Genomic DNA, 27,621 nt, shown 5'->3' with positions numbered 1-27,621 from the left:
AACGCCATATATAACGCTCTCCCAAAATTTTCCACCTTTATCTCTCACTCAGCGCAAAAAACTTAGGGTTTCCAAAGACAGATAACACAAGCAACGCCTTCAGCAGTGTGAGAGAATAGAGAGAGAGGAAGCAATGGCGGCGCAGCCTCTCGAGCAGGTCCAATGCTTCGGTCGCAAGAAAACGGCGGTTGCGGTTACCTACTGCAAGCGCGGCCGCGGGCTCATCAAGATCAATGGCTGCCCAATCGAGGTTGTTGAGCCTGAGATCCTACGGTTCAAGGCCTTCGAGCCGATTCTTCTGTTAGGGCGGAGCCGCTTCGCCGGCGTCGACATGCGCATCCGCGTCAAGGGCGGTGGACACACTTCTCAGATCTACGCCATAAGGCAGAGCATAGCGAAGGCGCTGGTTGCGTTCTACCAGAAGTACGTTGATGAACAGAGCAAGAAGGAGATCAAGGACATTCTCGTCAGGTACGATAGGACCTTACTTGTTGCTGATCCAAGGCGCTGTGAGCCTAAGAAGTTCGGTGGTCGTGGCGCTCGCGCGAGGTTCCAGAAATCTTACCGTTAGGGAGAGAAAAGGAGGGGTTTTTTGGGGTATGGGGTTTCGGTTCATGTTTTATGCTGTGGAAAACTCTTATTGAGCAGTAGTTATATTAAGTCTTGGAGATTTTATTGCGTTTTGATTGTTATGTGATGCTTTTTTTTTACAGATATTTAATTTTAATCGAAGAACTTCATTGATTATTAGATATGAATTATGCAAAACTCTTCATTCATTTAAGTGTTTTGGTTTTTAAATTTGATTTAATTTAGTTTTCTAATTACTGTTTTACTGGTAGCTGTAGTGATGACTGAATAACAATAATGTCAAGCTGGGGAGAACGCTTTTAATCACCTGCTATCAAAAGTTTTCAATATGAAGCATTTTTCATATGAAATATAGTTGGGATTATTAAGTCCCCCGTGTGTGTGGTTATGACTATTAGCTACATTGGTACATTTTTTTTTTGCTATTTCATTGTAAAATTAGAATATGTGCTCTTCCTTAAAAAGTACGGCCTTTAAATTCAGAGCATCTCTCGTTTTGAGGGTAATGCTATCAGAATGGTGGAACGAAGAAGGGCCGAGAAGGACACTACAAAATAGTGGGTCTCCAATGAATGCCCCAAATACATTCGTCTCTCTTGCAACTGTAGGGTGTAAAAGTATTTAACGCCAAAATAAGTTTGAATTAGTGTTGTTTACTACAAAAATCTACGGGCAAAAGATGTGTTCAGATATTAGTGTGGGATCCATGGCATGGCAAACCTGATGCTTTTGATGCTTATATTGTGATAAACTATATAAAACTGTTATTGTGGACAAAATGATTGTGATTGAAAACACAGATGCAAGCAGAATCCGTTCCATTTTTAAGTTATATATAACATCAGCAGGGCATAATATCAAATACCAATGTTGCACATGTTTGTTTTCTCCACTACTATTTACAACAGCATGTCTCCCTGCAACTCTCAACACCAATCATCAAAGAAACATTTTCAATCCATAGAAGATATTTAAATATGCATTGCACAAAAGTCTCTCGGTCACAAATTCAAACAGAACAGGGTAGATAGCAGAAGATGCCAAACTTTACTTTATTGGAAGGATCATTCTTAGTTCAAGTTTCATTTCCAATCATCATTTTACCAATATCTTAGTGCCTTTAACTTTCCCTTTCTTTTGTCTTAATAGTAGCTTCTTCAGAAAACCAAGGCTTCCTTGTTTTTTACTCGGTACAATTGCCAGAGACCCTGTAGCAGCAATGCTTCTATCATTTTGCTCTGAGGTAACAGTTGGTTGTGAAGCATTAGCTATGACTTCTGGACCATGCATAGCACTATCCTCTTCGGATTGAAGAACGGGTGGCTTATTTGCATCTTTACTGCATTCACTCCCTCCAACTTGAAAAGGATCATGGATCTCTGCCATAGCATCATCCTCAGCTTGCATTTGATTGAGTAGAGAAGATGGTTTGACCAGGTTCTTCGTTTGAGTAGGATTGTCCATAGTAGTACTAGTCGCAGAGACTACCCTGTCAAAAGGTGCTGTTTCATTAGACGAAGCAAGTGCCTTGAGTTGTTTCCCAAGGTTGAGGATGGTTTCTTGGCACTCCGCCAACTTTGATGAAGCTGTTGTGATCTCCCAGCCCTGAATTTTGTGTTTGATCATTACTGATTAGTTGTAACTTTATGATAGTTATAAGAGTTGAATTATATGCAATTACTTACAGTTCGATATATCTTTTCCGCATCACATCTACCATATATTGGAGCATCTTTCTTCGCAATGCTGTTAAAATTTTTTATGTTCTCAAAATCAGAACCAAAGGAAAACTGCAACAACTGGAACCAAAACAGAACAAAAACACCAAAATGAAAATTAAGAAAAGATCTTAAGTCTTAAACCTTTCCAGCTGGAGCTGAAGCTCAAGACAAGTTGCTTCTAATTCTTCACAGGAGTTCTTTTTATCCTCCAATTCGACTTCTAAGGATGAAAACTTTTGACAGAAATCATTTAACTTGGCTTGAGCTATGGTAAGCTGGGTGTCAAGATCTTCATTTATCATCTTCTGTTTTTCAATCTGATCTTCAATTATTCCTTTGGATTCTCTGAGTGTTGCCATTTCTGATTCTAAACCTTTGATACTATTATGTGCTTCTTGACACTGTTTTGTCAAGTTCTGATTCGCCTCGGTCAGCTTGGCTTCCACGTCCTTCTTTGCAGATATTGTGCATCTCAGATCCTCTTTCAACTTCCTATTTTCTTCAATGGGGTCAAACTGATTTTTCTGTGTGTTGAGGCATACACCTTGATCATCTGAATACGCACCTGAGGTGGAGCGAAAAGACTGTTTATCATCACAATCTCTTTGATTCCCGGTCTTATTTTTGGACAGAAGAGAGCCAAAATGCCTCCTGATCTTATCTCTTGCAATTGAAGCATTTGTGGAGGTGGCACAGTTATTGATGCTCCACTCCAAAGCAAATGCTACCTCCTCAAAAAAAATTTCCGAATTTGCTGTCCCTGTTAGCAAATCTTTGCAGGTATGAACAAGTTGATGCAGAAGAGGATTCAAGTCTGAAACCTTCCATTGGAAAACATGAACAAAGTATTCTTTAGATGTTGGTGAATGAGATATGTTAGAATGCGAGTTATCCTCCAAGCAATCTGAAGAGTTATTACAGATGAATGATTCGGGAGCGATTCCTTCAATGAGCTTGATAATTTTATGTATTGACTTTCTCAAATGAGAGTCACATTGTTTGGAACTTTTTGCTTCGCCAGAACCACTGAAACTGTTATCAGGTTTACAGGTTGTTGGGTGATTCATGCAACCAAAAGCAATTTTTATGTCATCAAACAGCTCATCAAGGCTTCGTTTTGATAAGCGTCTCTCTTCCAAGATTGCATTCGAAACAACTTGTAGCCAATCAAATGATCTCTCAGATGGATGTTTGAATTGATTCTGCTGTTTCCCTTCAGTGAAGCTAATATCTTGTTCAACTGGCACCAGTTCCCTCCCACTTGTATCAGAGCAGTATCCTCTTTTAGGAGAATCAACCGAAACTATGGCTTGTTTCTCCATCTCAACAAAGTCATCCATGAAGAAACTCATGTTCTTATGCCATTCACCCTCTGCAGTTCTCAAATGCTCAAGTTCTGAAATAAGAGCATTTGCCCAGGATCCAGTAGAGATCGCTCCATCATCACTAGCAACATCAAATTTTGATATTAAAGAAAGTTCATTTGATGTGGGATAATACTTTGCTAGCTCCATGGACTTCTGATTCTCAGAAAACTTCCTGAGCAAAATCTCAGCCTGTGATAATCTGGAAGCTGTTTCAGCATACATGATTCTTGATGAATCTAGTTCAGTATTTCTCTGGGTTAAAATTCTTTTCAGAGCCTTGTTTTCCTCATCCAGATCTTGTAACCGTTTGAACACCAAGCCAATGCTCTTCTCGGGTACTTTGGTAGAGTTTCTAATATCATTGTTCTTGCAAACCAAATCTCTGGTAGGATTAGGCTTTTTTCTTCTCATATCTGTCTCCCTCCTCGTCTTTCTGGCTTCATTTTTCGTATTCACTAAATTAGCAGGACCAGGTGAGCTTTTATGCAGCAGTGTGCGGAGTCTCTGGCACTCGGCTTCCAACTTCGAGACATTCTCAGAACTTATAAGATATTGTTTATGCGATTCATCTGCATACTGACGACTATAGTTGATCTCCTCCTTCCTGATCTCAAGTTCCTTTTCCAGCACGTGAAACTCATATCTGAGGAAAATATTTTCCTTCTGAGTTGCATCTAACCTTGCCATCAAGGTAGTAAACTCTGCTTCTGCTTGTTGTTTGCATTGAAGCAAGTCCTCAATAGATTTTTCTTTGACTAGTAAGGCATTAGCTAGATGAGCATTCTCAGCAGTTAACTCGGCTACCCTTTTACTTGATTCTCTCAACTTCTCTTCCAGTTCTTTCTGAATCTGCTCTTGTTCTTGAATATAACTTGGTTGCTGAAAAGGTTCATAGCATGTTGCATTGGTTGAAGTTACGGTTTCAGCAGGTGATCTTTTATCTGAATCATTGGCAGATTCGACTTGTTCTGCCCCTTCCATGTCTAGTTTTTATCCGAAATTCATCACAATCAGCCAAAACCAAATTGGAAGCCAGACAGAGAAGACGAGGAAAGCATGCACCGAAAGCAAGGTTATCAAACTCGAGAGTTTACCTAAAATCAAGTGGTAAACAAAATTTTGGGACCAAAAGTTGTAAACTCTTACAAGTTCAAGAGTTTGCAAGTTAACTCAAAACTTTGATAACCTTGACAGAAAGTGTGGTATCTACCAAGAAATCTGCCATGCATATAATGTAAGATACCTCTAATTTCTTGTTGGGGCCTATGGTTGCGTTCCATGGAAGGATCGTCTCCGGCGTGGTAATCAAGGAGAACTGTTGCCAACTTCTTGTCTAGACTTTCCGGTGATCTTTCCAATCCAGGTTTTATATCTGTTGGCTGTTTATTTACCTGGCAAAAATGTAGTAGTGTTAGTATATGAACCAGATGGCACAAATCTCTCACAGAATTAAATCAAGAGCAGCAGATAGTGGCTTAGCAGGTTTCTGAGTTGCATTTGCAAAATCAAGAGAATAGATGATGGAAGAGGGAAGCAAATAGTGACATATAAAAGTAAGACTAGAGTTTTGAGTACCTCTTCTTCATTGGTTCCAGGAGGGCTTACACCTTTGTCCATTGCAAAGATTGTCTTCTCCATAGATTTTTTCCTCCAAAGCCATGGTTTGTTGTTCATGATTTCAGATACTATTCAAGAACAAGGAAACTTCAGTTGAGTTACCAAGAGAAAGTGCCAAAAGGGCTAAACCAATGATATATGAATTTCATATCCATTTAGAATCTAAACAAGTAGGAGCTACTCCACTATCAACAGTTACTAAGCGACAATGCAATTAATTATTTGAGGCATTAGTCAGGTTCATCCTTTAACTGTTTAGAGAATAAGATGTGCACTACTGAAATTAAGGCATACATGTTTTACTTCAACAGGTTACGGCCACATGCATTAGTACTTTGCTGTTCTATTGAGACATCAAATCTTTCACTTCAAATTCCAAAAGCTTATACTTCGTTTTGCATGAGCTTTCTAGCAATATGTGATGATGCCCGTTTGTTAGTATCAAAAGGCGAAAATCAAGCACCAAAAGCCATCTAAAGCTGTTACAAGAAAAACAGTTTGAGATGGAGAGAAAATTAAGCTTCACATTTATATGTCATGAAGAACAGTGTTCACTTTGGCTATAGTAGCCTATATATCTCATTCCTCAAACTCTCAGCTGAAAAATCTGGTGTTACAGACGTAAACTGCAGTTGTAGGTTGAATTAAAACAAGCATGAAAAACAGGGATGACAACAATTTTAATGGATGGTGAAAAGAAGAGAAAAGACAAGTGCACTAAGAGGTGTTCAAAGAGTGTAGTGTGTTGCATACTTGCATTTGGTACCTGTCAAGAATGTAGTATCATTAAGAATAAAAAAGGCTTCTCATTTTTTTTTCTTTTTCTTCTTTTTCACCCAAGGCTACTACTGGGGCCAAAATGAAACACTTCACACTTGAGCTTGCCACCATAGCAACCTCAATTGGAGGTGAAAGTAAAAGAAGTGAAAATCTCAACGGATATATATGTCATAGGATGCTTCCATTCTCCACCGACAGCTACTAAATTCTAGTTTGGATGTATTTGTATATGTAATTTGTGTATAAATATTATCCTACTCAGAAGTTGATATGTGATGTTAGATGTTGCCTAAAAGAAGGGGAGACAACAGAAAAAGAAAAAGAAGATATCACATTCACTATATGTGACAGAGTAAAAGAGAAAAGAATAGTTCGGAAAATAATAATAATAATAATAATAATAATAATAATAATAATAATAATAATGTTACAATCCAGCCCAGCTGACCTGTTCACCGACTCGGCTCAAGGACGACTCGACCTAAGTAGTCGGGTTGGCGATCGTTACCCGGCTTGTGGCCCGGACACGCACCCCTGCTGACAGCTGTGGGGAATGAAGCTTTCTGGAAGGAAACTTTTTCTGCGGGGTCCACTCTACTGACAGGGTATATAAAGGGAGGGTCCTACCCCTCCCCCAAAGTATGTCACCATATTCCTTACTCTCTAACCGCCTGCACAGTTTCTGACTTGAGCATCGGAGTGTCCTTGCAGGTGGCACCCCCCTCACATCACGAAGATCTTGGAAGGTCGGCAACACCAGTACCTCGCTCTGCGGACCCAGACCAAGGCTGATTCCCACCATATCCAGGAGACATCTCCAACCCGTCCGGAACCCGAACATTCGTACATTAGCGCCGTCTGTGGGGACCGGCTGACATGGACTTTATTTTGGGTCCTGTAGCAGTGGACGATGGAGGCAATCCCCGCAGGGAGGAAGGTAGGGCAGCCTCAGGGGCTCCCTATTGCAAGCGCACCAAATCCCCCCCTGCGGCAGCCTGAGAAGCGACCCTTTGGAGGAACTGGTAGTGACAGCGCCAGAATAATCCATGAGCTGTGCCACAGAGTGCAGAACCTAGAATGGGGAAACCGGCAGAGAGCACCGCCAATCAGCTCCAAGTCAAGAGCATTCCCGATCTTCTCAAAGGAGGGAAAGAAGCCCCCGAAGAAGTCATTCCAGGCGTACTCCAAGCCCGCGATCGGAGCCAGAGAGCCAAGAGGAAAGTAGAGAAGCGCCAAGAAGATGGCGAGATCCCGTGATATACACCCGATCACGCAGGGAAGACTCCAGAGAAGGACCAAGGAGAAGCCGATCACGCAGAGAAGACAGCAGAGAGAGAGCGAGGATTTCAGGAAGCATCTTACCACCAAGCCCGTGTGGACGGTGCAAGAAATCCAAAACGTGGCCAGGGAGTATATCAATGATGAAAAAGTCAGTCAGGTTGTGACGGCTAACAAGCGGCAGCCCACCTACAACCAGCCTTGACAGCACGGTAGCGGGGAAAGGCCGAAGGAGCACTCCAAGGATAAAGTTCCGACCAAGACTTTTAAGCCGTTCCTGATGGGCTGAATTCACTACCCTTCCCCAACAATATTGATGAATTCGTTCTTGGCAAGCGCACCAAAATTATCATCAAGTATTATAAATTGTGTGTGTAGAATTATAAATGGCAGAAACATAAATGGCAAAAGAAATAAAAGAAAGCAATAAAATGCAGAAATGGAAATAACAAGAATGTAAAGGGGAATGGGATTTTGCAGAATGTAAGTAAAGCTATAAGAGAATGGGAGAGATAAGAATGGGGGAATTCATTGAGATCAGGAGATATTGTCTCTTTGGATTAATTCCAGGTCATATCCTCTTCAATCATGCAACTCATTGACCTCTTGGCAATCATGATTGATTGAGCCCCAATTCCTTGGTGACTCAATCTCTCAGATCTTGATCAATAGCCAATTCCTTGGTCTAATTGCTTATGAAGAGAGATATGCTTGGTCCCTAATTATACCACACATCATCATAGGTCCAGGTAAAGGGAGGATTGTATGTCACCATATCCAAACACCAAAACCTAGATTCTACTCAAGTGTGAGAAGGGATTTCTAGCTTGGTTTCATGTTTCCTTTTCCAAGGTTCCCATGAAACCCATCTTGCATTCAATCTATTTTCCAAGTTAATTGAACACTAAGCATTAAAATCGAAATTCCTTCTAGCAAATCAAAGAGAAGATGAAGAGAAGAAGAAATTCACTATCATTAATCCATCAAGTACAATAGATCTCCCTCTCTCAATGAGAGGAAATTTAGCTACTCATAGCTCAGAGAAAAAGTACAAAAGATGGAAGAGATGAAGTGTGAAAACTAAAAGTGAAATCCCCCAAAACTAAACTCTGTGACTTGCTAACCCCCTTTTCCAATGCTTCCAAGGGTATTTATACTACTCCTAGATCTAGAAAATAAAAGAAAATTATAAAAGTGAAAAGAAAATTACAATTTGGAGGGAAAAGAAACTCCACAAACGTGATCTTCCAGCTGGCGTGTCTCTGGCGTGTCATGCTCCTTCTGTTTTTAATTTGGCGTGCCACGCCTCTTCATTCAAGTGGCACGCCGTCCTCTGTTTCACCCCTGGCGTGCCACACCTTCGAGCCTAAGTGGCACGCCCAGAACAATTTAAAGGGCAAAGTAGCCTGGCGTGCCACGCCTTCGAACCAAAGTGGCACGCCCAAGGTCACTTCCTTTATCTCTATGCTTCTGGAGATTTGTACCAGCGTGGCACACTCAAGGTCTGGCGTGCCACACCCTTCTTAAAGCTTCATCTCCTTCCCAGCGTGCCACGCCTCGCCATCCAAGTGGCACGCCTGAGTTCATTGGCTCCTCTTCTTCCTCTCTGAAAAATACTACCAGTGTGCCACGCCATGAGACTGGCGTGTCACACCCTTCATTTGCTTCATCTTCTTGCTGGTATGCCACGCCTCATCTACCAAGTAGCACGCCTGAGTTCACTGGCCCTTTAACTCCTCCCCTGGAAAACACTACCAGCGTGTCACGCCATGAGACTGGCGTGTCACGCCTGTCATTTGCAATGGTTCCAGATGTTGGCGTGCCACGCCTGGATGTTCAAGTGGCACGCCAAAGTGAGATAATTAAGCTGGCGTGCCACGCCTTCGATACCAAGTGGCACGCCCAGCTTTATTTGGCCTCCTTAGGTGCTGGCGTGCCACGCCTTGTTGCTCAAGTGGCACACCATAGTGGGACTTCTTGAGCTAGCGTGCCACGCCTTCGATACCAAGTGGCACGCCTAGCTTTTGCATTGTCTCCTTGTTCATTGGCGTGCCACACCTTGTTGCTCAAGTGGCATGCCCATTCAATTGTGGGTCTTATAAGCTTGGCGTGCCACGCCTTGGTCCTCAAGTGGCAAGTGCACCGGGTCGTACCAAGTATTACCTTACGTGAGTAAGGGTCGATCCCACGAGGATTGATGGATCAAGCAACAATAATTGATTGATTGGCTTAGTTAGGCAAGCAGAAATTGGTTTTGATATTGAGATGTTTAAAAGGTTAAGTTGAAAATATCATAAGGCAAGTACGCAAGTAATTAAGTTAAAAATAAAATATGGGAAAACAGTTAAGGCCTCAGAGTTATCTATTTTTTCGGATTAACTTTTCTTACTAACTATTTTAATTATGTAGGATTTAATTTATGGCAAACTATATGTGACTAGATCCTAATTCCTTAGACCTTCCTAGTCTCCTATAAAATTCATTAACTGCCAATTCCTTGGTCAATTAATTCCAATTAAAGGGTACATGATCAAATTCCAGTTTGCATGCCACAAAAACTCTAATTACCCAAAGAATAAAAGTATTATATGTCACGTATCCCGTTAAATCCAGATAATTAGAATTTAGAAGAATATGTTTTCAAGCTATTGTTCAAGTATAGAGCTTTTCCAAGTTATACAAGAACTCAAATAGAAAGAGGGTCATACTTCCGTTCCACCCAAATTCATAAGATAACGAACGAAAACAATTCTTAAATATAAATCCAAAACATAAATTAAAATAGAAAAAGTAATAAAATCAATCCATACAAATAGACAGAGTTCCTAACCTTAACAGTGGAGGGTTAGTTGCTCATGGAATGTAGAATGTAAATTTGTATAGAATTTCCTAATGGAATCCTTCTAATGGAATGTAATGTCTTCTGCTTAGAAGAGAAGTCTCCCCTTTTTATAACTAATCCTAATTAATTTAAAATCTAATTATCTAAAAATAAAAATAATATCATTTCCTAAAAGATAAGATTTTGAATTTAAATTCGAATTAATTAACAGATCTTCAGTTGATGGGTGGGGACCACTTGATTTGTCCATTCTGCAGCTTTTAATCTGTGTTTTCTGGGCTGGCAACTGGGTCAAAAACAACCCAGAAATCGTAACCAGCTTTTTTTGTATTATTGCAGATCGCGCATGTGACGCGTCCGCGTCGTCCACGCGCTCGCGTCATTTGTGCAGATTCCAGTCCACACGTTTGCGTCAAGCACGCGATCGCGTCATTGCGATTTCTCCATTCCGCGCGGTCGCGTGAGCCATGTGTCCGCGTTGGTCTTCGCTGGTCATCTCTTTGGTTTCTTCTTTTTCTCTGCAGAAACTTCATCAAATCCCTCCGAATGCTACCTAAAATAAATAAAATTGCACAAAACTCAAAATAGCATCCATAGTGGCTAAAATATAATTAATTCGTAATTAAACTCAACAAATTAGATACAAATTCACTAGGAAAAGATAGACAAGATGCTCACGTATCAGCTACGCCAATACATTTTTGTGGCGTTTGTTCCAAGTGGCCCGCCTGCTTCACATGCCCCACTTGTTTTGTTGTTTTCTTTCCCATTTTTGATGTCTTCTCCACCTGAAATCCAGCACGAACTCATTTCAAAGCAATATACTATGATATTCATCAATTAAGGCATGAATTGCAATGATCAAATGTGATTATGCCTCTTTTATGGTCCTTTTTATGCAAGAAAAAGGGTAGATGATGTAAGTCATCAGTTCCCCCGAGTAGGGAAGTTTACCAACTATACCCCCCTTACAGCCCCAATTATTGAAGTCTATCAGTAGATCACCGACAAAGGCATCCTGTCGAGTCCCCGACAACTCAAGGATAGGACGGGAGGAATCAAAAGCCTCTACTGTGATTACCACAAGGGCTATCGACACAAGATCCAAGACTGCTTCGACCTGAAGGACGCCCTGGAGTAGGCAATTCGGGAAGGGAAGTTGGACGATTTCTCCCACCTTATAAGGGAACCGAGGAGGCGGGACCACGACCAATCCAGTGAGAAAAAAAGCCGTGCCGTGAGACAAAGATGGGAGCTCGAGGAGGATAGGGAGCACGGCCTCACTATTGTAAACGTGGTGATCGGGAGAGATGTTCCCCCCAGATCAAAATCGGCTAGCAAGAAGGACGCCAAGGTCTTATCTATGTCCTCTGGCTCCACACCGCCCTCCTGAAGGGTACCGTCAATATCATTCGGCCCCGAAGATCAATGGTTTGACGATGTAACAGAGAACCCTCCGATGGTTATCACAGCCAGGGTGGGCACCGGTCTAATGAAACGGATCTTGGTAGACACGGGAGCTGATTCTAACATCATGTTCCGCAATGTATTTGATACTTTGGGCCTACGAGATATCAACTTGAGGGGCCACCAATACGGCATGGTCGGCCTAGGCGATAACTTCATCAAGCTCGACGGAGTAGTTTCCCTCCCGGTCTCCATTGGCGGAGGTCGAGGGAAGAGGTCGCTAATGGCGTAGTTCGTCGTCTTAAGAGACTCCACGGCCTACACCCTCATCCTGGGAAAAAATATTATCAATGATTTTGGAGCGGTAATCAGCACAAAGCTGTTGATGTTGAAGTTTGTCACTGATGATGGGTCGGTTGGATCCATCAAGGGAGATTTGGAAACGACAGTCGCATGCGACAACGCCAGCCTCTCCCTGAAAAAGAAGTCCAAAGAAGCGTCTGGAGTCTTCCTCGCCGACCTGGACGCTAGGGTTGACGACAAACCCAAGCCAGAACCTGAAGGGGATCAAGAGAAGTTCAGGGTCGGTGATTCGGAGGAAAAGTTCACTTTCGTGAATAGAAACCTCCCTCATAACTTGAAAGAACCCCTAATGGAAATGATCAGGGCTAACGGCGACCTGTTTGCTTGGAAGCCATCCAACATGCCAGGGATAGACCCCCAATTTATGTCACACCACCTAGCTGTGATGGCAGAGACCAAGCCGGTGACTCAATGAAGAAGGAAAATGTCCCAAGAAAGGGCGGAGGAGGTGGCCAGGCAAACTGCCAATCTACTAGAAGCGGGCTTCATTTGGGATCTCGATTACTTGACTTGACTGTCGAATGTAGTTCTAGTTAGAAAGCACAGTAGAAAATAGAGAATGTGCGTGGATTATTCCGATCTTAACAAGGCATGCCCCAAGGACTCATTCCCCCTTCCCAACATAGATGCCCTTGTCGACACGGCGGCGGGATACTGGTATCTGAGCTTCATGGATGCTTACTCTGGTTACAACCAGATACTGATGCACCGGCCAGACGAAGAGAAGACAGCGTTTATAACACCGGGGGGAACGTACTGCAACAAGGTGATGCCATTTAGGCTGAAGAACACAGGGGCCACGTATTAAAGGCCGATGAACAAGATATTCAGCGATCTTATCGGCAAGAGGGTGGAAGTGCACGTGGACGATATTCTGGTGAAGACCACCCAGGCCGAGGACTTCATCGGCGACTGACGTCAGGATTTTTGCCAGTAAAGAATTTCATAAAAACAGTCGCGTTGTAGATATAGTCTCTAAACCGACAAAAATCCCTTCGTACAAACGTTTTGGTTGTCACAAGTAACAAACCCCTTTAAAATTGATAACCGAGTAATTAAACCTCGGGTCGTCTTCTCAAGGAACTGCGAGGAAGTATGTTCTTATTATTGGTTATAAAGGTTGTAATCGGGGTTTAGAAGGTGAGAAGCAAGTGATTTAAATGACGAGTGAATTAAATGGCAATTAAAAATAAATAATAACTGTAAAACAACTTTTGGCAAGATAAGGGAAATTAGAAGTCCAACTTAGTTATCCCTCTCAACAATAATGAAAGTTGTATCTTAATTCCACTTGGTCAACCTTTGCTAAAGCAAAGGAAAGTCAAGGGACTAATTAATTGACCTTCGAATCCTATTTAATTCCTAAGAAAATGTTGGGATTATTGAAGTTCAGTTCAATTAGCAAAAATAACAGTTATCAATTATGTTGAGCTAAGATAACTCCTGAGTTACTGATTTCTTAACCAAGACCAAAAGGAAGGAAATTAAATCTACTGGAATAACAATAACTTCAGATTAGGGATAATAAAAAGGGACAATCATAAACTGAAATACCTCAAATTATATTAAATAAAAATGTCAATTCTAACATGGACAATATCAACAGCCAATTAGGCAACATCAATCAAACATAATAAAAACTTCAGAGCAAACAAAATAGAAGAGAAATTAAATAGTAAAAAAGAATATTAAACCTGGGATCGACAGTCACTCTTAAAAACTAAGAGAAGTCCCAGATCCTAATCCTAAGAGAGAGAGAGGAGAGAACCTCTCTCTCTAAAACTACATCTAAAACATGAAAAGTGAATTATGAGTGAATAATTATGAATGCATGCATTCCCCCACTTTATAGCCTCTAATTTGTGTGTTCTGGGCTGAAAACTGGGTCAAAAGCAGCCCAGAAGTCACTCCCAGCACTTTCTGGTCCGTACAGGTCGCAGAAGAGTGACGCGGCCGCGTCGTCCACGCGGCCGCGCGGGTTGCGTTCCTGCCAGGTCACGCGTTCGCGTGACCCACGCGTTCGCGTCGCCTGGCGTCGGGGTAGCTATGGTAAATTATATATCAAATCGAAGCCCTGAACGTTAGCTTTCCAATGCAACTAGAACCGCGTCGTTTGGACTTCTGTAGCTAAAGTTATAGCCGTTTGAGTGCGAAGAGGTCAGGTTGGACAGCTTAGCAATTTCTCCAACTTCTTGCATTCCTTCCACTTTTGCATGCTTTCTTTCCATCCTCCAAGCCATTCCTACCTTATAATATCTAAAAACACTTAACACACATATCAAGGCATCTAATGGTAATAAGAGAGGATTAATAATAAGTAAATATAAGATCAAAGAGGCATGTTTTCAATCATAGCACAAAATCAGGAAGGAAAATGTAAAACATGCGAATTGTATGAATAAGTGAGTAAAGAGTTGATAAAAACCACTCAATTGAGCATAAGATAAACCATAAAATAGTGGTTTATCAGCGACCTAGAGAACGTGTTCGCCTCTCTTCAGCGACACTGCACGAGGCTTAATCCGCTCAAGTGCGCCTTTGCCATAGAAGCTGAGAAATTCTTGGAGTTCATGATAACCGAAAGAGGAGTGGAGGCCATCCCAGAAAAATGTAAAGTGATCCTACAAATGAAGAGCCTGGAATGTGTGAAAGACGTGCGGAGGTTGGCGGGCAGACTCACCGCGCTATCCCGTTTCCTCGGTGCGTCGGCGGCCAAAGCTCTGCCCTTCTTCAATCTAATGAAAAAGGGGATAGAGTTCGAGTGGCCCCCGACATGTGAGGAGGCTTTCAAGCACTTCAAAGAGATAATCTCGGCACTGCCTGTCCTGGGGAAGCAACAATTTAAGTTTGGTGTTGTGATGAGCGGATAATTTATACGCTTTTTGGCATTGTTTTTAGGTAGTTTTTAGTAAGTTCAAGCTACTTTTAGGGATGTTTTCATTAGTTTTTATGATAAATTCACATTTCTGGACTTTACTATGAGTTTGTGTGTTTTTCTGTGATTTCAGGTAATTTCTGGCTGAAATTGAGGGACTTGAGCAAAACTCTGATAGGAGGCTGACAAAGGACTGTTGATGCTGTTGGAATCTGACCTCCCTGCACTCGAAATAGATTTTCTGGAGCTACAGAACTCCAAATGGCGCGCTTTCAACGGCATTGGAAAGTAGACATCCAGAGCTTTCCAGCAATATATAATAGTCCATACTTTATTTGGGAATTGATGACGTAAACTGGCGCTCAACGCCAGTTACATGCTGCTGTCTGGAGTAAAACGCCAGAAACACGTCACGACCCGGAGTTGAACGCCCAAAACACGTTACAACTTGGAGTTCAACTCCAAAAGAAGCCTCAGCTCGTGGATAGATCAAGATCAGCCCAAACACACACCAAGTGGGCCCCGGAAGTGGATTTACGCATCAATTACTTACTCATGTAAACCCTAGTAGCTAGTCTAGTATAAATAGGATAATTTACTATTGTATTAGACATCTTTGGTCTTAGTTTTGTTTTATTCTTCATCTTAAGAGACTACTGATCACGTTTTGGGGGGCTGGCCATTCGGCCATGCCTGAACCTTTCACTTATGTATTTTCAACGGTGGAGTTTCTACACACCATAGATTAAGGGTGTGGAGCTCTGCTATACCTCGAGTTTCAATACAATTACTACTATTTTCTATTCAATTCTCTTTATTCCTATTCTAAGATATTCGATACACTTCAACTTGATGAATGTGATGATCCGTGACACTCATCAGCATTCTCACTTATGAACGCGCGTGATTGACAACCACTTCCGTTCTACCTTAGGCCGGGCGCATATCTCTTGGATTCCTTAATCAGAATCTTCGTGGTATAAGCTAGAATTGATGGCGACATTCATGGGAATCCGGAAAGTCTAACCTTGTCTGTGGTATTCCGAGTAGGATTCCGGGATTGAATGACTGTGACGAGCTTCAAACTCCTGAAGACTGGGCGTTAGTGACAGACGCAAAAGAATCAAGGGATTCTATTCCAACCTGATTGAGAACCGACAGATGATTAGCTGTACTGTGACAAAGCATTTGGACCTTTTTCACTGAGAGGATGGGATGTAGCCATTGACAACGGTGATGCCCTACATACAGCTTGCCATAGAAGGGAGTGATAAAATTGGATAAAAGCAGTAGGAAAGCAGAGGTTCAGGAGGAGCACAGCATCTCCATACACCTATCTGAAATCCCCATCATTGGATTACATAAGTAACTTTATCTTTATTTTATGTTTATAATTTATTATTAATTTTCGAAAATCCATAATCAATTACTATTCGCCTGACTGAGATTTACAAGATGACCATAGCTTGCTTCATACCAACAATCTCTGTGGGATCGACCCTTACTCACGTAAGGTTTATTACTTGGACGACCCAGTACACTTGCTGGTTAGTTGAACGGAGTTGTGTCCACACATAGCAAAGAGCCATTATAATTATTCCATACAACAACAAAGAATACAACATTGATGATCACAATTTTGTCCACCAAGTTTTTGGCACCGTTGCCGGGGATTGTTCGAGTATGGACAACTAACGGTTCATCTTGTTGCTTAGATTGGGTAATTTTCTTTTTATTTTCTTTTCAAAAAAATTTCTTTTTTTTTTCAAAATTTTTCTTTTCTTTTGCATTTTTCTAATAATGTTTTTCAAAAAAAATAATAAAATACAAAATAATCATAAAATCATAAAAATAAAAAATATTTTGTGTTTCTTGTTTGAGTCTTGAGTCAACTTTTAAGTTTGGTGTCAATTGCATGCTTTTAAAATTTTTTCTTGCATTTTTCGAAAATTCATGCAGTCAAAGTGTTCTTCATGATCTTCAAGTTGTTCTTGGTAAGTCCTCTTGTTTGATCTTGATGTTTTCTTGATGTTCATCATAATCTTCAAAGTGTTCTTGGTGTTCATCTTGACATTCATAGTGTTCTTGTATGCGTCATGTGTTTTGATCCAAAATTTTTAAGTTTTGGGTCATAATTGCATTCTTCTCTCTCATAATTAAAATTTCAAAAATCAAAAAAATATCTTTTCCTTATTTTTCTCATAATTTTCGAAAATTTGAGTTGACTTGGTCAAAAATTTTTAAAATTAGTTGTTTCTTACAAGTCAAGTCAAATTTTCAATTTTAAAAATCTTATCTTTTTAAAATCTTTTTCAAAAATCATATCTTTTTCATTTTTTATTATGTTCGAAAAATTCCAAAAATCTTTTTCAAATTATTTTCAAAATCTTTTTCTTATCTTTATATCAAATTTTCGAAATTACACTAACAATTAATATGATTGATTCAAAAATTTGAAGTTTGTTACTTTCTTGTTAAGAAAGGTTCAATCTTTAAAATTCTAGAATCCTATCTTTTAGTTTCTTGTTAGTTAAGTAATTAATCTTAATTTTTAAAATTAAATCTTTTTCAAAATATATTTTTCTTAAAAATCTTATCCTTTATCTTATCTTTTTATCTTATCTTTTTCCAAATTTTATTTTTTTCAAAAATTTGATTTCAAAATATCTTACCTAACTTATCTTCTTATCTTTTCAAATTTGACTTTCATATCTTTTTCAACTAACTATTTGACTTTTTGTTTGTTTCTTATCTTTTTCAAAACAACTTAACTACTTCTCCATCTCTAATTTTCGAAAATCTCTCATCTCTTTTTCAAAAATTCTTTTTAATTGTTTTAAATTTTAAATTTTAATTTTAATTATATCTTATCTTTAATTTTCAAAATTACTAACTCCTTTTCAAAAATTAATTTTCGAATTCTCCCTCTCTTCTCTTCTTCTATTTTATTATTTATTTACTAACACTACTCTTCACCTCCCTTTACCCAAAAATCCGAACCCAGTCTATCCCTTGTGTTTGGATTCTTCACTTTTCCTTCTTCTATTCTTTTCTTCTTCTACTAACAACAAGGATCCTCTTTACTGTGACATAGAGGATTCTTCTTTCTTTTCTTATTTTCTTCTCTTTCATATGAGCAGGAACAAGGAAAAAGGCACTCTTGTTGAAGCTGATCCAGAACCTGAAAGGACTCTGAAGAGAAAACTAAGAGAAGCTAAATTACAACAATCCAGAAACAACCTTTCAGAAATTTTCGAACAAGAGAAGGAGATGGTAGCCGAACCCAACAACAATAATGCAAGGAGAATGCTTGGTGACTTCACAAAACCAACGTCCAAATTTGATGGAAGAAGCATCTCCATTCCTGCCATTGGAGCTAACAATTTTGAGCTTAAACCTCAACTAGTTGCTTTAATACAATAGAACTGCAAGTTTTATGGACTTCCATCTGAAGATCCTTACCAGTTTTTAACTGAGTTCTTGCAGATTTGTGAGACTGTTAAGACAAATGGAGTAGATCCTGAAGTCTACAGGCTCATACTTTTCCCTTTTGCTGTAAGAGACAGAGCTAGAACATGGTTGGACTTACAACCTAAAGATAGCCTGGACTCCTGGGATAAGCTGGTCATGGCTTTCTTGGATAAATTCTTTCCTCCTCAAAAGCTGAGCAAGCTTAGAGTGGATGTTCAGACCTTCAAGCAAAAGGAAGGTGAATCCCTCTATGAAGCTTGGGAAAGATACAAGCAGCTGACCAAAAGGTGTCTATCTGACATGTTCTCAGAATGGACCATATTAGATATATTCTATTATGGTCTATCTGAGTTTTCAAAAATGTCACTGGACCATTCTGCAGGTGGATCCATTCACCTAAAGAAAACGCCTGCAGAAGCTCAAGAACTTATTGACATGGTTGCAAATAACTAATTCATGTACACTTCTGAGAGGAATTCCGTGAATAATGGGACGCCTCAGAGGAAGGGAGTTCTTGAAATTGATGCTCTGAATGCCATATTGGCTCAGAACAAAGTGTTGACTCAGCAAGTCAACATGATCTCTCAAAGTCTGAATGGATGGCAAAATGCATCCAACAGTACTAAAGAGGCAGCTTCTGAAGAAGCTTATGATCCTGAGAACCCTGCAATGGCAGAGGTTAATTACATGGGTGAACCTTATGGAAACACCTATAACTCATCATGAAGAAATCATCCAAATTTCTCATGGAAGGATCAACAAAAGCCTCAACAAGGCCTTAACAATGGTGGAAGAAATAGGCTCAGTAATAACAAGCCTTTTCCATTATCTTCTCAGCAACAGACAGAAAATTCTGAACAGAGCCCCTCTAATTTAGCAAACTTAGTCTTTGATCTGTCAAAAGTCACTTTCAGTTTCATGAGTGAAATAAGATCCTCCATCAGAAATCTGGAGGCACAAGTGGGCCAGTTGAGTAAGAAAGTCATTGAAACTCCTCCCAAGCAATACAGAAGAGAATCCAAAAGGAGAGTGCAAGGCCATTGATGTGATCAATATGGCCGAATGCACAAGGGAGGAGAAGAACGAAAATCCTAGTGAGGAGGACCTCCTGGGACGTCTCTCAAGCAAGAAGGAGTTTCCTATTAAGGATCCAAAGGAATTTGAGGCTCATATAGAGACCATAGAGATTCCATTAAATCTCCTTCTGCCATTCATGAGCTCTGATGAGTATTCTTCCTCTGAAGAGGACGAAGATGTCACTGAAGAGCAAGTTGCTAAGTACCTTGGAGCAATCATGAAACTAAATGACAAGTTATTTGGTAATGAGACTTGGGAGGATGAACCCCTTTGCTCACCAAAGAACTGGATGACTTGACTAGGCAGAGATTACCTCAAAAGAGACAGGACCCTGGGAAGTTCTCAATACCTTGTACCATAGGCACCATGACCTTTGAGAAGGCTCTGTGTGACTTAGGCTCAGTAATGGAGAAGCTAGGGATCTTTGAGGTGCAAGCTGTAAGAATCTCACTAGAGATGATAGACAATTCAAGAAAACAAGCTTATGGACTTGTAGAGGATGTTTTGGTGAAGGTTGAAGACCATTACATCCTTGCTGATTTCATAGTCCTAAAGACTGGGAAGTGCATGGATGAATCCATCATCCATGGCAGACCCTTCCTAGCCACAGCAAAAGCTGTGATTGATGTTGACAGAGGAGAATTGATCATTCAAGTGAATGAAGAATCCTTTGTGTTTAAGGCTCAAGGATATCCCTCTGTTACCATGGAGAGGAAGCATGAAGAGCTTCTCTCAAAACAGAGTCAAACAGAGCCCCCACAATCAAACTCTAAGTTTGGTGTTGGGAGGCCACAACCAACTTCTAAGTTTGGTGTTGAACCTCCACATTCAAACTCTAAGTTTGGTGTTGGGAGGTTCTAACATTGCTCTGAGTATCTGTGAGGCTCCATTAGAGCCCATTGTCAAGCTATTGACATTAAAGAAGCGCTTGTTGGGAGGCAACCCAATGTTATATTTATCTGTTTTCCTTTGTTATTTTATGTTTTCTATAGGTTGATGATCATGGAAATTCACAAAATCAATTGAAAAAGCAAAAACAGAATGAAAAACAGAAAGAAAAACAACACACCCTGGAGGAAAACCTTGATGGCGTTTAAACGCCAGTAAGGGCAGCAAATGGGCGTTTAACGCCCAGTCTGGCACCATTCTGGGCGTTTAACGCCAGAAAGGGGCACCAGACTGGCGTTAAACGCCAGGAAAGGGCAAGAAGCTGGCATTAAATGCCAAAAATGGGCACCAGCCCGGCGTTTAACGCCAGAATTGGCATAAAGAGCATTTTTGCTTGCCACTTGGTGCAGGGATGAATTATCCTTGACACCTCAAGATCTGTGGACCCCACAGGATTCCCACCTACCCCACAACTCTCTCTCTTCTTCACCCATTCACCAATCACCTCACCACCTCTTCCCCATAAAACCCCACCTACCTCACCATTCAAATTTAAACCACTTCCCCTCCCAAACCCACCCATACATGACCGAACCCTACCCCTCTCTTCACTCCTATATAAATCCATCTTCACTACTTCATTTTCACACCACCTACACACTACTTCTCCCCATTAGCCGAAGAACAAAGCCACCTCCATCTCCTCTATTTATTCTTCTTCTACTCTCTTCTTTCTTCTTTTGCTCAAGGACGAGCAAATCTTCCAAGTTTGGTGTGGTAAAAGCATTGCTTTTTGTTTTTCCATAACCATTTATGGCACCTAAGGCCGGAGAAATCTCTAGAAAAAGGAAAGGGAAGGCAAAAGCCTCCACCTCCGAGTCATGGGAGATGGAGACATTCATCTCAAGGGTGCATCAAGACCACTTCTATGAAGTTATAGCCAAGAAGAAGGTGATCCCCGAGGTCCCTTTCAAACTCAAAAAGGGTCAACTTTGATCAAAGGTTGGACCAAGTCCTCATGGATACCACTAAGAAAAGGATGGAGCAATCAAGAGATCCCACTCCTGGACATGAGGAAATTCCTCATCATGAAATCCCTAAGATGCCTCAAGGGATGCACTTTCCTCCACAAAACTATTGGGAGCAAATCAACACCTCCCTAGGAGAATTGAGTTCCAACATGGGACAACTAAAGGTGGAGCACCAAGAACATTCCATCCTCCTCCATGAAATTAGAGAAGATCAAAGAATCATGAGAGAGGAGCAACAAAGGCAAGGAAGAGACATTGAGGAGCTCAAGCACTCCATAAGATCTTCAAGAGGAAGAACAAGCCTCCATCACTAAGGTGGACCCATTCTTTAATCTCCTTGTTCTTTATTTTCCTGTTTTTCGAATTTTCATGCTTATGTTTATCTATGTTTGTGTCTTATGATCATTAGTGTCTTAGTATCTATGCCTTAAAGTTATGAATGTCCTATGAATCCATCACCTTTCTTAAATAAAAAATTGTTCTTAATTGAAAAGGAGAACTGGAGAAGAATTGCATAAATTTTGAATTTTATAACAGATTAATTATTTTGATATGGTGGCAATATTTTGGTTTCTAAATATATGCTTGAATAGTGCATGTGTCTTTTGAATTTGTTGTTCATGAATGATTGGCTCTTAAAAGAATGATGAAAAAGGAGACATGTTACTGAGGATCTGAAAAATCATAAAAATGATTCTTGAAGCAAGAAAAAGTAGTGAATACAAAAAAAAAAACGAAAAAAAAAGAAAAAAGAAAAAAATAATGAAGTTGCGATCCAAGGCAAAAAGAGTGTGCTTAAGAACCCTGGACACCTCTAATTGGGGACTCTAGCAAAGCTGAGTCACAATCTGAAAAGGTTCACCCAATTATGTGTCTGTGGCATGTATGTATCCGGTGGTAATACTGGAAGATAGATTGCTTTGGGCCACGGCCAAGACTCATAAAGTAGCTGTGTTCAAGAGTTATCATACTTAACTAGGAGAATCAATAACACTATCTGGATTCTGAGTTCCTATAGAAGCCAATTGATGAGCGGATAATTTATACGCTTTTTGGCATTATTTTTAGTGTGTTTTTAGTATGATCTAGTTAGTTTTTAGTATATTTTTATTAGTTTTTAGTAAAAATTCACTTTTCTGGACTTTACTATGAGTTTGTGTGTTTTTCTGTGATTTCAGGTATTTTCTGGCTGAAATTGAGGGACCTGAGCAAAAATCTGATTCAGAGACTGAAAAGGACTGTAGATGTTGTTGGATTCTGACCTCCCTGCACTCAAAGTAGATTTTCTGGAGCTACAGAAGCCCAATTGGCGCGCTCTCAACGGCATTGGAAAGTAGACATCCTGGGATTTCCAGCAATATATGATAGTCCATACTTTGCCCAAGATTTGATGGCCCAAACCGGCGTTCAAAGTCACCTTCAGAATTCCCAGCGTTAAACGCCGGAACTGGCACCAAAATGGGAGTTAAACGCCCAAACTGGCATAAAAGCTGGCGTTTAACTCCAAGAAGAGTCTCTACACGAAAATGCTTCAATGCTCAGCCCAAGCACACACTAAGTGGGCCCGGAAGTGGATTTTTATGTCATTTACTCATCTTTGTAATTCTTAAGCTACTAGTTCCCTATAAGTAGGACCTTTTACTATTGTATTTTTCATCTTTGGACATCTAGTTCCTAGATCAGATCTTGGTTTTTCTGGTTCCCTCTCTGGGACCGAAGCCAATGATCACTTTTGTTCTTATGTATTTTCAACGGTAGAGTTTCTACACACCATAGATTAAGGTGTGGTGCTCTGCTGTACCTCGAGTATTAATGCAATTACTATTGTTCTTCTATTCAATTCAGCTTGTTCTTGTTCCAAGATATCACTTGTTCTTCAACTTGATGAATGTGATGATCCGTGACACTCATCATCATTCTCACCTATGAACGTGTGACTGACAACCACCTCCGTTCTACCTTAGATTGGGTGAATATCTCTTGGATTCCTGATACACGATGCATGGTTGATCGCCTGACAACCGAGTGCTCGCCTGACAAACGAGCCAGCCATTCCGTGAGATCAGAGTCTTCATGGTATAGGCAAGAACTGATGGCGGCATTCAAGAGAGTCTGGAAGGTCTAACCTTGTCTGTGGTATTCTGAGTAGGATTCAATGATTGAATGACTGTGACGTGCTTCAAACTCCTGAGGGCGGGGTGTTAGTGACAGACGCAAAAGAATCACTGGATTCTATTCCGGCCTGATTGAGAACCGACAGATGGATAGCCGTGCCGTGACAGGGTGCGTTGAACATTTCCACTGAGAGGATGGGAGGTAGCCACTGACAACGGTGAAACCCTTGCATAAGCTTGCCATGGAAAGGAGTAAGAAGAATTGGATGAAGACAGTAGGAAAGCAGAGAGACGGAAGGGACAAAGCATCTTCATACGCTTATCTGAAGCTCTCACCAATGATATACATAAGTATCTCTATCTTTATCTTTATGTTTCATTCATCATCTATACCCATTTGAGTCTGCCTGACTAAGATTTACAAGGTGACCATAGCTTGCTTCATACCAACAATCTCTGTGGGATCGACCCTTACTCGCGTAAGGTTTATTACTTGGACGACCCAGTACACTTGCTGGTTAGTTGTGCGAAGTTGTAGTGATCACAATTTCGCCCACCAAGTTTTTGGCGCCGTTGCCGGGGATTGTTTTGTGTATGGACAACTGCCGGTTCATCTTGTTGCTTAGATTAGGTATTTTTCAGAGTTCTTAAGAATGAGTTCTAGAGTTTCATGATGATCTGTTGAAGTCTGGCTGGCTGTGAAGCCATGTCTAATCTTATTGGACCGAGGTTTCAACTGATCATCACAAGAGCTTGTTGATTTCTATCAATCTTGCTATTGGAGCAATGATCTGCTAAGGCTTGGCTGGCCATTGGCCATGTCTAGTGTTTTGGACCGAAGCTTTCTTTGAAAGCTTGGCTGGCTGTGAAGCCATGTCTAATCTTATTGGACCGAGGTTTCAACTGATCATCATAAGAGCTTGTTGATTTCTATCAATCTTGCTATTGGAGCAATGATCTGCTAAGGCTTGGCTGGCCATTGGCCATGTCTAGTGTTTTGGACCGAAGCTTTCTTTGAAAGCTTGGCTGGCTGTGAAGCCATGTCTAATTCCTGGACCGGAGTCTTAGACTAGCATTGCAATGATTCCTGGAATTCAAATTAAGAATTCTGAAACCTTTATTTTCTATTTTCATATAATTTTCGAAAAAGCACAAAAAAATTACAAAACCATAAAAACCAAAAAAGATTTTATGTTTCTTGTTGAGTCTAGTGTCTTATTCTAAGTTTGGTGTCTTTCATGCATTGTTTATTTGATCTTGGTTCTATTTTCAAGTCAATAGTACAGGGAACTGAAGATTCAGAACATGCAGCAGAGGAATTACACAAAAAGGTAGTGCATTGGGCGTTAAACGCCAGAATGTGCACCATTCTGGGCGTTTAACGCCAGGATGGCACAAGAGGGAAGATTCTGTTTTTAATTCAGATTTTTTTTCAAGTTTTCAAAGTTTTTCAAAATCAAATCTTTTTCAAATCATATCTTTTCAATCAAATGTTTTCAAAATCAATTTCTTTCCTTTTTCAAAGATACTTGATAACAATTAATGATTTGATTGAACATTTTAAGTATGTTGCCTTTTCTGTTGAGAAAGGCTTAATGTTTGAATCATATCTTTTCTTGTTAGGCAAGTCATTAATTTTTTTAAAATCAAATCTTTTTAAAATTGTTTTCAAAACATATCTTTTTAATCATATCTTTTTGATTTCTAATTTCAAATCTTTTTCAAAAATTACTTGATCTCTTTCTCACTCTTGTTTTTCGAAAATCAAATTAAAGTTTTTCAAAATGTTTTTAAAATCTTTTTAATTAATTTTCGAAAATTTCTTCCTCTCTTCTCACATCCTTCTATTTATGGAGTAACACTCCTTTTCAATGCACAATTCGAACTCTATCTGATTAAGTTCGAATTCTTCTACCTCTTTCTTCTATTTTTCTGTTCCTCTGACACCTCAAGGAATCTCTATACTGTGACATAGAGGATTCCACATTTTCTTGTTCTCTTCTCTTTCATATGAGCAGGAACAAGGACAAAGGCATTCTTTTTGAAGCTGACCCTGAACCTGAAAGGACCTTGAAGCGAAAGCTAAGAGAAGCTAAGGCACAACTCTCTGTAGAGAACCTAACAGAAATCTTCAAAGAAGAAGAACCCATGGCAGCCGAAAAATAACAACAATGCCAACAATGCAAGGAAGGTGCTGGGTGACTTTACTGCACCTACTCCCGACTTCTATGGGAGAAGCATCTCTATCCCTGCCATTGGAGCAAACAACTTTGAGCTTAAGCCTCAATTAGTTTCTCTAATGCAACAGAATTGCAAGTTCCATGGACTTCTATTGGAAGATCCTCATCAGTTCTTAGCTGAATTCTTGCAAATCTGTGACACTGTCAAGACTAATGGGGTTGACCCTGAGGTCTACAGACTTATGCTATTCCCTTTTGCTGTAAGAGACAGAGCTAGGACATGGTTGGACTCACAACCTAAAGAAAGCCTGGACTCATGGGAAAAGCTAGTCAATGCCTTCTTGGCAAAGTTCGTTCCACCTCAAAAATTGAGTAAGCTTAGAGTGGAAGTCCAAACCTTCAGACAGAAGGATGGAGAATCCCTCTATGAAGCTTGGGAAAGATACAAACAATTGATCAGAAAATGTCCTTCTGACATGCTTTCTGAATGGAGCATCATAGGTATTTTCTATGATGGTCTCTCTGAACTATCCAAGATGTCTTTGGATAGCTCTGCTGGAGGATCTCTTCATCTGAAGAAGATGCCTACAGAAGCTCAAGATCTAATTGAAATGGTTGCAAATACCAATTCATGTACACTTCTGAAAGGAATCCTGTGAACAATGGGACAAATCAGAAGAAAGGAGTTCTTGAGATTGATACTCTGAATGCCATTCTGGCTCAGAACAAAATATTGACTCAACAAGTCAATTTGATTTCTCAAAGTCTGTCTGGAATGCAAAATGCACCTGGCAGTACTAAGGATGCTTCATCTGAAGAAGAAGCTTATGATCCTGAGAACCCTTCAATGGAAGAGGTGAATTACATGGGAGAACCCTATGGAAACACCTATAATTCTTCATGGAGAAATCACCCAAATCTCTCATGGAAGAATCAAGAGAGACCTCAACAAGGTTTCAACAACAATAATGGTGGAAGAAACAGGTTTAGCAATGGCAAACCTTTTCCATCATCTTCTCAGCAACAGACAGAGAATTCTAAGCAGAACCCCTCTGACTTAGCAACCATGGTCTCTGATCTAATCAAAACCACTCAAAGTTTCATGACTGAAACAAGGTCCTCCATTAGGAATTTGGAGGCACAAGTGGGACAGCTGAGCAAGAAAGTTACTGAACTCCCTCCTAGTACTCTTCCAAGCAATACAGAAGAAAATCCAAAAGGAGAGTGCAAGGCCATCAACATGGCCGAATATGGAGAGGAAGGAGAGGAAGTGAACGCCATTGAGGAAGACCTCAATGGGCGTGCACTAGCCTCCACTGAGTTCCCCAATGAGGAACCATGGGAATCTGAGGCTCAAAATGAGACCATAGAGATTCCATTGGACTTACTTCTGCCTTTCATGAGCTCTGATGAGTATTCCTCCTCTGAAGAGGATGAGTATGTCACTGAAGAGCAAGTTGCTAAATACCTTGGAGCAATCATGAAGCTAAATGACAAGCTATTTGGAAATGAGACTTGGGAGGATGAACCCCCTTTGCTCACCAAAGAATTGGATGACTTGTCTAGGCAGAAATTACCTCAAAAGAGGCAGGACCCTAGGAAGTTCTCCATACCTTGAACCATAGGCACCATGACCTTCAAGAAGGCTCTGTGTGACTTAGGGTCAAGTGTAAACCTCATGCCTCTCTCTGTAATGGAGAAGCTAGGGATCTTTGAGGTGCAAGCTGCAAGAATCTCACTAGAGATGGCAGACAATTCAAGAAAACAAGCTTATGGACTTGTAGAGGATGTTTTGGTGAAGATTGAAGACCATTACATCCCTGCTGATTTCATAGTCCTAGAGACTGGGAAGTGCATGGATGAATCCATCATCCTTGGCAGACCCTTCCTAGCCACAGCAAAGGCTGTGATTGATGTTGATGGAGGTGAACTGATCATTCAAGTGAATGAAGAATCCTTTGTGTTTAAGGCTCAAGGATATCCCTCTGTCACCATGGAGAGGAAGCATGAAGAGCTTCT

General features: G+C 40.5%; 2 protein-coding genes and 1 non-coding gene across 6 annotated transcripts; 1 reads left to right on the top strand and 2 right to left on the bottom strand.

Moving 5' to 3' along the window:
* Positions 1–22: 22 nt before the first annotated feature.
* Positions 23–784, top strand: LOC130955175 (40S ribosomal protein S16-like). The gene has a single exon (XM_057881989.1). It carries the CDS (start codon positions 134–136, stop codon positions 569–571), a length of 438 nt encoding a protein of 145 aa, XP_057737972.1. The 5' UTR covers positions 23–133; the 3' UTR covers positions 572–784.
* Positions 785–1,398: 614 nt separating this feature from the next.
* Positions 1,399–6,209, bottom strand: LOC130955173 (filament-like plant protein 7). Of its 4 annotated transcripts, XM_057881987.1 has the most exons (7): positions 6,063–6,209; positions 5,591–5,775; positions 5,255–5,364; positions 4,923–5,070; positions 2,454–4,662; positions 2,277–2,337; positions 1,399–2,196 (listed from the first exon to the last, which is right to left on the bottom strand). In XM_057881987.1, exons 3-7 carry the CDS (start codon positions 5,351–5,353, stop codon positions 1,687–1,689), a joined length of 3,027 nt encoding a protein of 1,008 aa, XP_057737970.1. In that variant the 5' UTR covers positions 5,354–5,364; positions 5,591–5,775; positions 6,063–6,209; the 3' UTR covers positions 1,399–1,686. The 4 variants fall into 4 exon arrangements, with proteins under 4 accessions (XP_057737970.1, XP_057737971.1, XP_057737969.1 ...); XM_057881988.1 differs by lacking the exon at positions 5,591–5,775; XM_057881986.1 differs by lacking the exon at positions 6,063–6,209 and having other exon boundaries at positions 5,591–6,048.
* Positions 6,210–25,976: 19,767 nt separating this feature from the next.
* LOC130959575 (small nucleolar RNA R71) lies at positions 25,977–26,084 on the bottom strand. The gene has a single exon (XR_009078647.1). It is a non-coding gene; the product is annotated as a small nucleolar RNA R71 (small nucleolar RNA).
* Between the last annotated feature and the right edge of the window lie 1,537 nt (positions 26,085–27,621).

Source organism: Arachis stenosperma, chromosome 10 (genome assembly GCF_014773155.1).
Source record: "Arachis stenosperma cultivar V10309 chromosome 10, arast.V10309.gnm1.PFL2, whole genome shotgun sequence".
Classification (NCBI taxonomy): Eukaryota; Viridiplantae; Streptophyta; class Magnoliopsida; order Fabales; family Fabaceae; genus Arachis; species Arachis stenosperma.
Note: the sequence above shows the minus strand (reverse complement) of the source record. Positions and strands in the feature narration are given on the sequence as shown.